Source organism: Maylandia zebra, linkage group LG1 (genome assembly GCF_041146795.1).
Source record: "Maylandia zebra isolate NMK-2024a linkage group LG1, Mzebra_GT3a, whole genome shotgun sequence".
Classification (NCBI taxonomy): domain Eukaryota; kingdom Metazoa; phylum Chordata; class Actinopteri; order Cichliformes; family Cichlidae; genus Maylandia; species Maylandia zebra.
Window position 1 is genome coordinate 17,000,830 of NC_135167.1, and position 16,809 is coordinate 17,017,638.

The window sequence follows — 16,809 nt, forward strand, 5'->3', positions numbered from 1 at the left end:
GTAGGCCTCTTAATGCATGAATGCCTGTGGAAGGAGAGGTCAATTACAACTCATTACTTGGTGAGTTTTCTTTTCCATTTTTATTTATTATTTTACACCAGCAACCTTATCTGACATTTCTATAACATAAGGTTTTAAACTGCTTGTCACTGACTCTACAGTTTTAAAAAACTGATGGGATTAATCATTCATTTACAGTAGCTGTCTGTCCTGCCTGACTTTAAATGAAAGTTCCAAATTGGTAATTTTGTCTTCTCTTCGTAGCACTGTGGCCGATGAATATCGTCAAACTGTATCTTTTAGGAAAACTTGCGCAAAATACACAAAATAAATCCACCTGAAATTATTTGAATGTGTTATTAACTACAGTTCAGAGGCCGCTAGCTGTCACTAAAGGACATGTTAGTATCGTTAGCATTCAGAGAAATAGCTTACATAATTTAAAGTCACTTTAAACATTTACACATACTGTTGCATTGAAAAGTATTACTGATCAACTCACTCATTTCATCAGAACATGAAATCTCACAGAAATCTGGCATTTAGTCTTGTGGCAGTTGCAATACCTGATGAAGTTACATACCAAATTCAAACCTGTGACATTCTACTTTGAAGCTACCATTAAGGTACCAGCGTTCAGTACAAACAGCCTACAAATAATGGTGCTAAGTGTTTTGACCTCTACTGAGCATTAAGTCCTTAGCACCTCACTATAAGGTTGTCCTTTATTTAGGCATTCTTTTACTGAGTTGTTGTTGAGTATTTAGAAAAGTTATTCAAACCACTGCTAATAATGCTACTGCTGAGTATGATATACTCTAAAATTCCCTTCTTTCATCCTTTACTTTTCGTGGAGTACACTACAGTGGATCAATACATGGCCAGACTCCAAGCTGTTGGGGTAATAATCCTCACTTTCACCATGTTTTAGACAAAAACAAATGCTTAGAAATTATTCACTCTTTTGCAATAGCAATAATAATAAATGTACGACTTGTTTTTGTGTAAATTTTGGGTCAAACAGCCAAAAATGTAATGCATTTATTGGTATTCAGGATACTAAACAGCATTTGGTAATGATAAGCCTGTGACATGCATTTTAGTATGACACCTACAGATCCATAGATACTTGCATTTATGTGTGTGTGTGTGTGTGTGTGTGTGTGTGTGTGTGTGTGTGTGTGTGTGTGTGTGTGTGTGTGTGTGTGTGTATGTGTGTGTGTGTGTGTGTTTTTGTGCGTGCGTGTCAGGATGCAAAGGGAATTTTGATGCTTTGACACACTAATCACCACATTGACTGAATTATCATCATGTGCTGATTGCAAGAAAGCAATGTGAACTTTTATCAGTTTAGCTGCCAAGAGATATAAATGTACGCATTGTGCAATGGTGATCTATCTCTCTATCTCGCTGTTTTTCTCTCGCTCGCTCGCTCTCTCTGCCTATCTCCCTCTGTGTCTCTGTGTCTGTCAGACAAGCCCGGAGACTCATTGTTGCGCAGGAAATGCTCTCACGATACAGACTGCTAGCTTGTATACTCTAGATTTAACCCTATAATAGCAAGAGCGACATTTAACTAACCAGCTCCTGTTTGCCTATTGTTAAACCCTCATTCCAAAAACAAACTGGACAGACTACAACCAAATAGAGTTACCAAGAAAAACCTAGACAGAAGATGAAACTGAAAAAACAGGTGTTTTTTTCAAATTATATTTGTATTTTTGATTGACATTATGCTTTGGAAATAGAAGATATATTTCTTTTTTTTTTTTTTTTTTGTTCATGAGGTCTTTACGTTTACAGACACTGACAATCTCAGTGTCTGTAAACTGCTTCTGCTTCTGCCGCTCATAAAGACTGACAATTATTTACCTGCACGTCTTGTGTCTCTCACGTACAAATACAGTGGGGCACTAGTTGCCTTAGCTTAACAACATGTCTCCAGAGGAAGAGACTTTTACAGGCCAAACAGCCCTGTGAATATCTTATCGCCCCCCTCCTTACCTATGCCTCTTTTATATGAGTCCACACTCATCAATGTCCACACTAAAATCTCCATTAAAATGAATCATTAAAATAGAGTTTGCAAATGAACTAAAGCATATCTTTTGAAGAGTAGCAGGCCTTTGGCTCAGGATTGTTTAGCGCATTTTTTAGGCTCATTTAACAGTGATAGATTTATTTATCCAGAAGGTGCTTCTCTGATCTTTTTATCAGTCCTGTAGGCTGAGAATGGGCCTGACTTTCAGCCTGCCTCCTAAGCCTCGTCAGTATCTTCCCATTTCATTAGGAATCACTCAGCACTTCAGAGAAACATTCAATTACGCTCCAATGGTAATTAAATGTTCTTCAAATGAGTTCATTTAAATCATCGCCATTTGGGCTTCAGTTGGGTTTTTAATGCCGTGCTCAACACAGAGCTCAAATGAACGTTAAGCGCCTCACCCAGTGGGAATATTTGAACGGCCATGCTCACAATCACAGTCAGATGACTTTTAACCAGCTTAGCAGCGTTAACAATTGAGAAGATATCATTACTAGGAAAAGATCAAGACTGCAGGATTTAAACATGCAACAACTCTGATAATATTGGTAACTCTCTAAAGCAGATGGTGTGTACTTGCAGGTCAGAAATGAGCCTCACAGTTTCAATGTCACAGTCAGTCTTATTGGAGAAGAGCAAGTGTGACATCGCCTGAAGTTGCTTTGCTCACCGTGTTAGATTATGTCTGATTTGACATGGGTAATAGAGGGGACAAAATTCATCCACTCACGTTTCATTGTGACGAAGGTTTCCACATTACAGGTTTGGAATGTATGACGATAAAAGGCTTAAATGTCATTGCAAATCCTGTGATTAGAAATGGCTGAAATCCAAGACCAGATTTTTAACATTATGGGACATTATGGAAAACGTTAAATATGACGAGGTAAAGCCCATAATGACACTTTGTACTCTTTCTTTGGCAATAGTCTTTTTATTTAGTTAATCAGACAATCCATTATAAAGGGCACAGCTTTAGTTTTACAATAGCTAATGCACCACTATAAAAGCTGTAAAGTGTTTTGCTCTTTTGTTTTTTTACTGATGCTACCTTTAGAGCAGAACATAAGTACTGAGTACACTCGTAGAGAATAAACTTTTAATTGTTCATATTGTGTGTTAAAAGGACCACCTCCTACCACAATGGACCAGCCCTGTACAGTCCAGCATAATAAATGCAATAATTATGTGTTTCTGATATAACTGTAAATCATTTAATGACCCTACAAGCGAGAGTTATTTTTAAAAGGGGATTCATCAATATTCTCCAGGGGTGTATAAAGAAAGGTCAGAAAATCTCTCATTAGGCTTGAGCATGCGCATGGGTGTGTGCCTCTCTTTGCATTTGTATATGTCTGCATGTAGTTGGGAATAAGTTTGTGCAATTGTTTCTGCTTTCATGTATTTATTTAGATAGAAGAAATGTCCTTATCACCAGTTCACAAATATGTAGACGTATTTCATCACTTCATCACACAAGACTGATAAAAAATGAAGATCCTGCTTTTCTAAACATTATAATATTATGTGCCATAGCCCTGAGGCCACATCATTTATTGCATATGAGAAGTATTAGATTTATGTACCAACATACAACACACTGGATTTGAGAACCCTTCTAAAAACTCTGTGGATCTTATCAAACTGTTGTTTGTCATAAGCAGACTGTTTATCTTCACTAAGTCAATAGTCTGTATTGGCATATTTGACAAATACTGTGTTGAACATAATAAAGAGATAGTCTCATTAGGTTCACTTGTAATGACCATGTAGAAGGTGACAAATGAATGGAAAAACAACATAAATAAGGACATGTCCAAATGCTAAACTAAAGCTAAAGCCCTTGTATAGAGTCACATGGAAAGGTATAACATTAGGTGGTATTATATCATATTATTATTTACCACTGCCATGATGATCAACTCAACAAAAATGACAGGAGTAAAAAAAGGTATCATAAAAAAATTTAGCTTAAAAAAAAGCAAATAATTATTGTTTTTTGATATTCATTGTGCATTTATTCATTTTTGCATTTGTGAAAATACACAGCAGGAGTTAGAGGCTGGATACTTTCCAGATGCTTCTGTACAACACAACAACTCCCCTGAACATTGCATGTTTGCAGCTTAAAATCTTGTAGCCTGGAAATTGAGAAATAGCTGCTTTATGGTAACGAACGTGCTATATCAGCACTGAACTGCTATATTGTATATTGTATGGAAAAACACCCCTTAATTGTTTGTAAAACAGCAAATGCAAACAATGAAGTAAACATATTTCATGTTCCATCCATCCATTCGCATCCGCTTATCCTTTTCAGGGTCGCGGGCGCTGGAGCCTGAAAAAAAGGGATTGGCCAGCTCTTGGATTTACGTAAGCATCTTGCGTGTATTTAACACAATTGCCTCATGCTTTAAAGTTAAGTGTAACTACATAGTGTAGAAACTACATGGTATGCAGAGAGGCTGTTCATATCATGTTCAAGTGAAGTAAGTCAATAATATATCAATGTTAAATCCCGCGACACCGTTTCAGACTCGCGCTCTTTAGATCGTGGTTTCAGGAACGCATCCATCTCAGTCAAGTCGAGCAGCCACCTCTACTTTTTTTAGTATACCAAAAAAAGTAAATTGGGTGGTTGTTACATTAAAAAAAGTCTAACTTGTAATTTGAACACAATAATTTCATGTTTCTATGAAATTTCTACGAAATTCAACAACTTAATTTGTTCTTGTTGACATGATACAATCTAGTAAGAGTGGTTAGTTGCTGAACTCATGAAATTCACAAGATCGCACAAGATTTCAAACTGCAGGAAAATCACTGGAGTTATAAGAGGCAGACAACTACACACGCACCACGTGCATGCTATTGCTATTTATTGTGTAATATTACAAAAAGAAAAAAATTCTGCATCAAATACAGGAAATCATAGCTTTCCTAAGGTCCTGTGTTCAAATCCACATTCTGGCTAGTTTGCAGGTATTCTGGTTTCCTCCCGCAGTTAAAAGTCATGCAGTTATTAGAGTTAGGGTTAACTGATGATTCTAAATTACCTGTGAATGTAAGTGTAAATGGTTGTTTGTTTCTATGTGATAGACTGGTCAGCTGTCCAAGGTGTACCCTGCCTTGTAACCTATCACTTCAGGGTTATTTCCCAGCCCTCCTGCAACCAGGATAAAGATAGAAGGATGGTAGTTGTTGAAGACCCATTCAATTTTTATGGTAACCAGGATCTAGACTTTGTTGAAGATTATGTAATATGAAGACAGCATGTAGTATTTAAGTGACCAAGTAGTATTGGGGTAAAAGTTATTGAATAGTGTTAAAATAAAATGACAAAATTGTGAAGGATTAAAATATTCCAAGAGCTCAACTTACTTCATCTGAACATGTTTCAATCACGTTTAATGAACACAAAATGCACAGGTTTACTGAATATGAAAAAGTTGTGTTGATTTAACTCAGTTGTTTAAGTTTCTGCCAAAGCAAAACATTTGTGTGCAACCAATGTCCACTATTGAATCAAGTAAATCCAACATGGACTTTTTTTCAGTGTATCCCAGCTGTCATAGGGAAAGAGGCGGGGTACACCCTGGACAGGTCGCCAGTCTGTTGCAGGGCTAGCACACAGAGACAGACTGTCATTCACACCTATGGGCAATTTAGATTTTTCAATTAACCTATTCCCACAAAGTGCACATCGTTGGGAAAGCTATCCACCAGTTAATATATCATTTAATTGTGATACACATTAACCTTACACATGACAGTAAACCAATACATTATGTTCATGTGAATGTAATTATGGCTAATATGCAAACCACTCTGCCAACTCTTGTACAATATTGACTAGTCTTCTTCGATTACTTAGCATGAGAAGAGAATAGCATACATTTACTGGGCACATAGTATTAATTAGCAACCATGTCACTGAACTTGACAAATATTCAGCTGGGGGGGAGGGAAAGGAATATGAGAGATAAAACCTCAAAACTCATGTGTCATCCCAGGGTCGTGTGACACTAAGACAGTCTAGAAAACATGTGTGACTGTGCTGTTCACAGCACTGTAACACATTCACTGGTTTACTGCTGGTTTTTTGCCATGAAGCCAAAGAACTGATACTAACTTGTGTTCAGACACCAGAGTTCTCTGCTTACATAAAGCCCACTAGCTGTAGGCTACGAAATATTTTCCACCGGTGTCACAGTGGCTAACCAAACTCCACCTCAGACTACAACCCTGCTCTCCTCCTGACCTTATTTTGTCTTCTCTGTCCTCTATCACACCCTTCTCTGCCTCACCCTTCTTCTGACTAATGGATTAAAGTAATTGTGACATGGCTGTGCCCACATTCTGTTGGTAGGGTGAAAATTGATATTCCGGCTTTGTTGCTGTCACTAAACTGTTGATGAAACTGCATTGCAGTGCAATACCAGCTCGTCTCGTTAGTAAAGATGTAAAGCATGGGTTGCCTTTCTGTCTTCTTCATTTTACAGTTAAAAGTAATGCTCAGAATGCTATGTTTTATTTGGTTTCTTGTTTGGTAAAGCCATACTAAACTTTTTTTTTTAGCTAAATTGCCTGTATGGTTGCAGGCTCTATCGGCTTCCAGGTATTTGAGTGCCAACATGGATACAGTAACAGTCTCTGGTTAGCCCTGCCTGAAACTGAGGAACCCGCTTCCCACCACACACAAAGTCTAACAGATACAAAAGACAACTTACTGACCTCTGATCTTCCCGCTCAGTTGCCTCTAGAGCTAACCAGAATGAGAGAAGTTCAGACAGATAACAGCAAAAGACCAACCTAAAAGACAGTATTCATGTTAATGCTAAAATTCTCTTCTAAGGTTTAACAACTACTGACTATATACTTTGTAAAAAATAAGTGTCACCATAGACAAGGAGTCACACAACAGATGTGTGTAGAAGTAATGGAGAAGTAAATTTGAGTCCTTATCTTATCAAAGCCATTTTTAATATTCAGATCTAATCTGAGGTCAGAAAATCAAATTAGAACATGACCAACACCCTAGATTGATCATAAACCATTACAGACCGAAACTACAAATCATGTTGTTTTGTTTCTTGTTTGTTTCTTGTTTGGTTTTTAAACAGTACATTGTAAACAACTACACAGTGTTTAATGCATTACAATTGACGGTTTACATGATGCATTTTAGATTAGCAAATTTAACATAGTCAAAGCAAATGAATTGATAACATGTAAGTGGATCCATAATTCAGTGTTTAACACATTCACCTAACCTGTGAAAGATCCCCAGCTCAAGAGTGGGAAGGGACGCAAATCCCAGAGAGAGTTATGCCAGGAAGGGCAAAAATCCATGCCAAATCAAATATGTGGATTCATCCCTTGTGGCAACTCATGAAAATGTGTGTTAATTAAATAAAATGAGTGAAATAGGTGACACACAAAGTGAGTATATACACAAATAGCCTTCTTCAGTCGTGTCTCACAATTCTTAAGTTTGGAAAGCCAATGAACACATTGAACATTAATGACTACAGCATTCTAACAAGCTGCACTCTTCAGTTTCATGTGGCTGCTGTGGTTTCAAAAATCCTCCAGATTTTTTTTTCAAATTGCTGAAAAGCCTGAGCGAAAAAATGAGGTGACCTATTTAATGAGGCTGGATGGTTTCATATCTTTATAAGTCAACCTCGCGTTGCAGTTCCATCTCATCCCATGAACTTCTGTCTTTCCGGTTCGATAAGTTGTCTTCACAGCATATACTGATCTCTCTCCATGTAGATCTCTCACAGGTCTGCATCATCAATAACTTCAAAGGCACAAAAGCAGCTAAATTAGGTTCGCCACTTTCTTCTGTCATGACTAATGAGCTTTCCCTTCGTTTGTATATTAGTCTCAGTCCGCTGTGGCCGCACCCCAGGGAACAGGCCGCTGCTGTGCCTTCCTGTGAACAGGTAAGCCCAAACAGATGACAAGGCAACAGAATGGAAATACAAACAATAGGGTTTTGTTTGAATTTTATTTGAGCCATATGTAGCGTTCAATTACCATACAAATGGATACATCCACTTACCCTTTAATAAAACATTCAGTAACAGTAATGATGATGTTTTTACACAAAACACAGCCTTATAAAAAAACTTTTATTCTGCATTTATTCTAATTTATTCAACATGTAATAAAATATTTGAAAGTCTGTTGTTTTACCAAATTAATAATATATAACTAGTATTTCTCCCATTTAAAGATTAGAAAATCAGAATCAGAATACTCAAATAACCCCCATAATGTTATGTCAACAAAACATAAAGACATAACCTGAACTATAGTTTTGGGCAGCCATAGGCCAAGTGTTGAACTCCCTGTGGTTGTAACATATCTGGTTTATTGTCAAGATCATCTTCCACATGACTGAGTTGAACTATCATTAAATAGGACGCATACAAAAATCTAAAAATATACATCATTGCAAAGATGAGATCATACGCTTGGCGAGAGAGTGGGAAACAGGCTATGATTATAGGCTTTTGTCACAGGAAAGAAATGGTTATTTGTCAGCACCATGTCAAAATAGGCCACAAAAGAAATCAACACTCTTGTGGCCAGTAAGACAGGGCCAGTGTGGCTTACATCACTATTTTCCCTAACAAACTTCTTTATTTTTTTTTAAGTGAGCTGCTATTAGTCATTAGTTAATTGCATTTTGCCTATACATCAATGGGAGACTTCAACAATACACTGTATACAAACTGTATACAAACCTTACTATTTATTCTGATTTTTAAAAGTCATGCTGTGTCCACTGGGGTAAAGAAACTATAACCACCTAACTAGACAGGACTTACAGTGGAAGCTGGATTACCAAGACTGACTCATGTTAGTGTTGTACACAAGTCAATTAAATGCAGGAGACCTCTGAACTGAGATAAAGAGCAATGTACTCAGATAAAGTGAGTTTTATGGCTTCCACAGAATATCAGTTTGCACTGAGCAGCGGGTTCACTCGCATCCACTTCCTCTGATATGACTTCTTCCATAAAACACAAAATTGACTTTGTTATGTAAGATGTTTGAAATTCAGTCGGGGTACCGTGTCTTTTTCCTACTGAAGTGAAGAAAACAACGACACTCGGACCGTGTACATGTGTTTGTGTTTTGCAAACAGTATATGTTTCATTCAACTTTCAACTCTTCGAAGATTGTGTGGACTGGATGGGGAGGGGAATCCCTTTCACTAGCGTGCCCAAAAGGTGGCAGTGTTGAGTTTTACAATGGTGTGCGAAAACATGACAACCTCTTCAATCCGCCTTTCATATTTTTTTTTCCTTTTTTTGTCAAGTTACCGCGCAGCTTCTTACATGCCACTTTTGTTTTATATTTAGTTGATAAAACATAGTTTCTAGGTTTTAATTGTGCTGTACATTCAGACAAATAACAGACATTGCCATTAGGAAGTGGACGGGTTTTGTTCAGGTAATGTTCGCAAGATTAAGACTTATGTCTTAAAATGTATAACCAGTTTATGCTACAGGGTTACGCGAACTATATAAGGTCTGTTTTATGATTGCTTTCTCTCTCTTTTTTCTATATGTCAAGCATTACAACTCCGTTTTGTAATTAATTTAGAGCATGCTCTGTTTCGTTCCACTTACAACTCATACTTCGAAAAATTAAAGTAATAAATAAATAAATGAATAAATAAAATGAAATCGAAATTACGATAAAAAGAACAAAAGGATCTATGCTCCGACTGACAGTCAGCTGGTGTCCATTGACGGTAGATAAAAGTTTTGTTTCTCTGGGCTACTAATATGTTAATTAGCTGTTAGAGTGTGCGACCCTATTGGCTCGTCGTCCGAGTCAATTTCCCATTTCCAGCCTGACGTCAGAGCGGCTACAATGCTTAAACTCATCTGCTGTGTGATCCCACTAAAAAATCGCCCCACCAGACAGCGGGTTAGAACGTGCAAGTGAGCTTTTACTCCCTGACTTTCGGTGTGTTTCCCTCTCCGCGTGCGCAATGTATTCATGAAGACCCCGTAAAGTGTTAAATGTTTGAAATCCAAAACCGCCGAATTTCACATGCTGAAAAAGGACTCCGCTACTCGTACGCGCGGCACTGGTGTGTCAGTGCAATAGACTCTGCAAAGAAACTCTACTCACACACGCCTGCAAAAAGGACGCCGAAAACCTAATTTTTTTTTCAGTTTCAAGACAAACGCGTAAAAATCAAACTGGCTCACGTTCTTCCCAACCAACCCAGTTTGACAGCTGCGCTTCACCCCGTTTGGAGGACTGTCAGCAGCAAGAGGATGGCATCAGAGCTGGCAATGAGCAACTCCGACCTGCCCACCAGTCCCCTGGCCATGGAATATGTTAATGACTTCGATCTGATGAAGTTTGAAGTGAAAAAGGAGCCGGTGGAGCCCGATCGCAACATCAGCCAGTGCAGTCGCCTTATCGCCGGGGGATCCTTGTCTTCCACCCCGATGAGCACGCCTTGCAGCTCGGTGCCCCCTTCCCCAAGCTTCTCGGCGCCCAGTCCGGGCTCGGGGAGTGAGCAGAAGACACACATTGAGGATTTCTACTGGATGTCCGGTTATCAACAGCAGCTGAATCCAGAGGCGCTGGGCTTCAGCCCCGAAGACGCGGTCGAGGCGCTGATCAACAGCAGTCATCAGCTCCAGTCTTTCGATGGCTATGCCAGGGGCCAGCAGTTTGCTGGTGCAGCCGGAGGAGGAAGCACCATGGCCGGGGAAGAGATGGGGTCCGCCGCGGCGGTGGTGTCGGCAGTAATTGCTGCGGCAGCCGCTCAGAACGGAGCGCAACACCACCACCACCACCATCACCACCACAGCAGCAGCCACCACCAGGCACCGGGCGTCCAGTCCAACGGCACTTCTGGGACAAATCACCCACACATGCGCTTGGAGGAGCGTTTCTCAGACGAGCAGCTGGTGACCATGTCAGTGCGGGAGCTCAACCGGCAGCTACGGGGGGTCAGCAAAGAAGAGGTGATCAGATTGAAACAGAAGAGGAGGACCCTAAAGAACAGAGGCTACGCTCAGTCCTGCCGGTTCAAGCGAGTTCAGCAGCGGCACGTCCTGGAGGGAGAGAAGACACAACTCCTGCAGCAAGTCGAGCACCTAAAGCAAGAGATCTCCAGGCTGGTCCGGGAGAGGGACGCGTACAAAGAAAAGTATGAGAAGCTCATCAGCAACGGCTTCAGAGAAAACGGATCCAGCAGTGACAACAACCCTTCATCTCCGGAGTTTTTCATGTGAGTTTCGACATTATCGCGAAATAAAACTATATCAGATGAATAACTCACCCCGCGTAAAAAGTTTTCATTCTGAAACTTTTTTTTTTATTATTTACTTGACGCAAATCCCACTATATGCCTAGATGAAGAACTAATTTATCAACTTTTTGATTTTTTTTATTACATTTATTTTTTTTTTTGAAAATAAGTTCCCTCCATTCTACCACTGCTGTAGATTTGGAGGGCTTTGTTATCCGCATTTTTTTTTAATCTAGAAGAGGCGTATTGAGAAAACTTTCTACTTTTTGCTATCATACTCAGTATATTACACATAGTTTGTCTGTCAAGATTTTTTTTCATCTCTGTTCATTAGATTTGCAGTGTTTGATATTTGAAAGTTGATCCAACTTTATGCCGCAGTATACCAAGTGTGCATGCAAGCACTAAGTATACTCCTTTGAAGTTCATCAACTTGGCCCTTTTTCATCATTTTAGTTTTGATTCAGTGTACAGATTCTTATCAAAAGTGCATCCATCGACAGTATGTTTTTTCCTTTTTTTTCTTTCTTTCTCCTTTTTTTATTTTTTATTTTTTTTTGTCTGCCAAACTTGGAGGATTGCAAGCCTGCCGTTTGACGCCACCTCATCTCATGCGTTTGCTTGTTATTGTGTGGAGCAACAAAAGACTGTATCCATTACAAACTCTTCATTGTTTTAAAGAGATGTGTTATTGAACTGCCCTGCATGCTGGACATGTATGGTTTTTCTTTCTATGCTTGAAGATGTCCTATTTTGTCGGATGACTCCAGCATGGCACTCATACTTCATTTAGGCCTCCTCACTTTTTTGGGACAGAGACAAAAAAGTGACAGGACTTCCCACCCCCTGTAGTGGTGCATTTCAGCTGTGTTGAAGTGCACCACCATCGGCTGTCATAAGACTGCAGTGAATGCGCTGGCATTCCTGGTGGAAGTTTGTCGGCGGGGACCCTGGTGCGAGGGGAAAAAGAAAAGACTTCAGTATGAAGGAAATTACCAGTCAATTTCCTGGAAGTTTAGTCTGTTGCTAAGCCTATGTTGTTATTTAAATATATTCCATTGTGCATTTGTCATCATTTGAATAATTTTTAAAGCGTAATTTAAAGACAAAGTTTTATAATCTATGATGCAAAAGATATCATGTGCTACAGCTTATGTCATATAGATTTCTAGGATAATTAATAATAAGATTGCTGCCCAAAACTATTTTTAACACTGATTAAGAGAAATTGGCTCGGCTCCAATTTATACAGTGAGCAGTATTGTGCAGTGCATAAAACAGCGCTTTTGCAGCATGTGCTATAAACCGAAGTGTGAGAGATCTGGTGTCCGACACACATTTTATTATTATATTTTAAATAACTATATTAAGAAAAAGTATATTTGGAGAAGACAATTCTCACAAGTCTAAGTAAATTACTGTGCTTTTGAAAATGTGTTTCTTGATTGAACTGACTTATTCTGAACAGAAATGCACTAAAAAAATGTCATGTGGAAAATTAGCTTTCCATCTCCCAAGAAGATAGATCTGACATTCGTTTACGACTTAGTCGTATCATTTGGAGATATTAGCATCAGTTCAGGGTATACTGTTGTTTTCTCTTAAATAAACGTAAACATTTGCAAAGCAATAAGTAATTATTCTAATCTATAATGTCCGGACATTATTAGATCGTCAGGGAGTGTCACCCTGCATGTATAAAAGGGGGGAGTACTATTCGCCAATAAATTTTGAAAATATGTTAATTAATCTTTCATCTTACATATAGTATATATATACATATATATATATATATTTTGCTGTGCAAAATTATTTCATTCACTAACCATATGTGATGTTCATATGTGCTCGTTTCTCATTTCATACAATTAAATGATATGCAATAAATGTATGTAATTGTCTTCAATAAGTTTCTCACTTTTCTTTTGAGTTGTCCTGAGACTCTTTGTTGTTTGTGAGTGAAACACACAGAAATGAAACTAGAAAACATGTCATCTCCATATTACTGCCCCACATTTTAACACTGCTTATAGGGGTCTTGTTACCCTCTTTTTAAGGTTTCTGCCAGAATTAATTTAGTAAGAGCTTCTTACACCATTTTGGAAGAATCAGAAACAGGAATGAATTGAACATTTAAGGAAAGCAATTCAGGCTGGCAGTGTAAAAAAAAATTGTAAAATGTAGAGATGCAAGTCCATTGTTGCAATAACTTAATGAAGCCTAATAATAATAACAATAACTCACAGTGGCGTGCAGCTAATTAAACATTTCTGCTTTGACAGTCTGTTGAATGATAGAGATGCATGTTTCTTCACAATCCATGAATTAACACCAAATAAAAATATATGTATTTATTATTTCCTATGATGATGATCCTAAAAAGGAGAAACAGACCTTACCTGCTGACATTTTTCATTTAAAGTCCAACGTGATTCTATCATTATAATCAAAAAAATAAGTGTTAGAAATATTGTGTTTGCATCTCAGTTCATGAACTTCATCCTCATTTTTATTTGCAGAAGTCCAATTTGATTTTATGTCTGATAAATCATGTTAACATTATTATGAACAGTCTGGTCATGTGTGAGCCTTTCTATTTGTGCATATGTGTGTGCTTGTCTTAAGTGCTGCTTCATGTGGGAGTATGCAAGCGTGTATTTGGACTTAGGTGTAAATCTGAATGTGTGTGTGTGTGTTTCCTTGAGTGGCAGTATGTAATAATGACAACACTGTGAGTTTCTTGTGGCTGTGCATGATGCATGCTCCATATTTGTACCCTTCACTTACCCTTTTTACACATTCTTTGCTTACTTATCTGTTGTGCCCGCTTACCGTGTTTCTCGGACACTCTGCACTTACAGTCATTAGCATGTCATCGTTTGGCTTTCTCAGTTTCATCCAGCTCTTTCCTTTTTGTCAGTGGGTCTGGACGTTGGCCTGAAGCAAACATGCTGTGGGAGACGGGGCGCACGGAGGGCACAGCCATGTCAGGCATGTGAGGGGGCGCTGGAGAAGGTGCCAATTTATGTCAGCCACTGTGGTTAGCAGAAGAGTCTCTGCTCTGCTGTACCCAATCTTGCATTGCATTTGGTGTTTTTACATCATATGCTGATTTTCTTTTTAACATAACTTTTGGACTGCACTTGGACATGAACTAAACTTGCCACTTTCCAGAAAGACAAGAGGAAAAGTTCTTTGCTGAGTTCACAAGGAATAGGCTTGTGGGCATTCGGAACAATTTGTTTGTTGAAACAGGAAGACCAACGTGCCAAAATACACTTTGAGGAAACGCTACAGTTTCTGAAGACAGATTCAATCTGGATTTGTCTTCTGTTTTGCAGTTTAGCCACAGATTATCAGTGTCCAACGGATACAGACAAAAAAACGCCTTTCATAAAAATGAACCGCACTGTCAGTGTGTTAAAGCAGTAAGTGCTCAACCGTTCGTAGTCTTTGCCATTATAAATTTCATACTTGTTAAATTTGCAAAAAAGCAAGCTTCTGCGCCATCTGCCAATGATGATGTGCTACACAGCTCATCAAAAAGGAGAGAGAGGGAGAGGGAGAAAGACAGTTTTAACCCAAGATCTGAGGTGTGCACTGCTGCTGTGGTGGCTGATTTGCCCAGAGTGAGGGGAGAAGCTGAGACAATAGTCAGGCTTGGGCTGAATTAAATGATTTTGCTGATGATTAATAGTGGTGTGGGCCAGTGGCTCCTGCGATGTAAAGATGATAAATTGTGAGTGTAGCTCTGTGCAGCTGTGCCAGTGTTGGGTCTTAGCATGTACACACCATGCAATTTACAGCCAAGCCGTTCTCCTTCTTCCTCAATTTATCTAATTACATCTAAAGCAGTAGTACCGTTATAGTCTGATATGTCACATTAACCACAACAATGTATGAAATGACTTTAGAGAGGATAATCATTTGCTTTTCCCCTCATTTAAAAGACATGTTTTTGTATTTGCCATTTCAAAGAGGAAATAATTTCCTCTTTGCTTAAGAGTCTCTTCTTTTCTGCCTCTCTTTAAACCATGCTTTCAGTGCAGTGGGTTTTTTGATGTGTTTTGAGTGGCATGTAAAAAATGAACATTTGTTTTTTGCTAGGGGCTTCTTTATAAGACTCTTAAACTTATTTAGTTTGATTGTTTCCTCATTGGAACAGATCATTTAGACCTCTAATGTCCATCCACTAAAACACAGTCACCGCACGCATACTAAACATGAAAACACACTCACCAACTTACAATACGAAAACAAAAGAATAGATTTGCTCCATTCTTTTGTTTCAGACCACAGTGTTACTTGTGCTTCTCTGTGTGTGTGACTCAAACAGTCGAGTCCCCGAGCTAAATGGCATTTTTTGCGAAGACAGATCTAATTTGTAAAAAGATGTTTCCTCTTATATCTGTGGTGCCCGTACGCAGCGGTTATGTAAGTGATAAAATGATCGATCTTCCAGCGAGACACTCATGTGGAACGCTGGCGCTATGCAGGTTGACAGCATAAGATGCAGCACAATGTTCAGTTAAGTACCAGTACGCCAGTCGACACAACCAAAAATAAGAGCCTGTTGGGGGTTTGAATTCTTACAGGCTTTAGAAAGTGCCAGAGGAACAATTGGAGCAAATCTTTTTGTCTTGCTGTTTCGCACGGTATGTCATGTATGTGTTTGTAGGTGTAGATGCATGAATCCGTGTGTGTGCATGCATGTGTATTTCTCTTGTTGTGTTTTTTGTCAAAGAGGATGAGCAGAGGTCAAAAGTTACAGCGCACAAGGCTGCTCTCAAAGTCATTAGAGTAATCCCTGCCCTGGGGAACTCATGCTCATTTCCTCTGCCCAGAACCCAATGAATGAGATGTACACACACATCCGACATAGGATAGTATCCAGTAAATTCAGCACAACTCCCTGCTATATATATTTTTTAATTATTAACATCCTATATTTCACTCCTGTCTTTACATTTTTTGAATCGCAAGAAAACAAATAATATATTTTTGACTGTGAAAAGATTATATAATAATACTATACTATAATAGCACACATACAAAAGGAGTTTAAATACAGGGTGCAGGAAAAGTGTCTATTAAATATGCTGTGAAGGGCAGTGGCACTTGGCTTAAGCTGGCCAGGTTTATTTTCACGCTGCCATTCATTCTGATTATTTTCATGTATTCATTTATTTATTTATTTACTCTGAGTCTGGTAGTATTTGTGGCACACATGGTGAACATTTAATCTTGTTCTCACACCCACTTCATTCAACCATTTCATTGTGGGTGTTGCAAAACAAAGCAGCCAGTCGTACATGGGGTAAATTCATTGTTCCTGTCTTAAATATCAACTGACTCAGAGTGGGTGTGTTAAGCTGTGGCTTTCTGTCACATTTTACACAACTGGGGTTAATAAAGACTCACAAAATATCAAAAGTGCCAAGTTTCAACTGTGTTTTTTGAAAACATA

General features: G+C 38.7%; 1 protein-coding gene across 1 annotated transcript in view; it reads left to right on the plus strand.

Annotated features, from left to right (window-relative positions):
• The first annotated feature begins 9,931 nt into the window (after positions 1 to 9,931).
• Positions 9,932 to 16,809, plus strand: part of mafa (MAF bZIP transcription factor a) — a 76,179-nt gene continuing 69,301 nt past the window's right edge. The window contains exon 1 of the mRNA XM_004539408.4: positions 9,932 to 11,321. Within this exon, the coding sequence (XP_004539465.1) occupies positions 10,354 to 11,321 (968 nt within the window). The 5' untranslated portion in view covers positions 9,932 to 10,353. The remainder of the gene's footprint in view (positions 11,322 to 16,809) is intronic.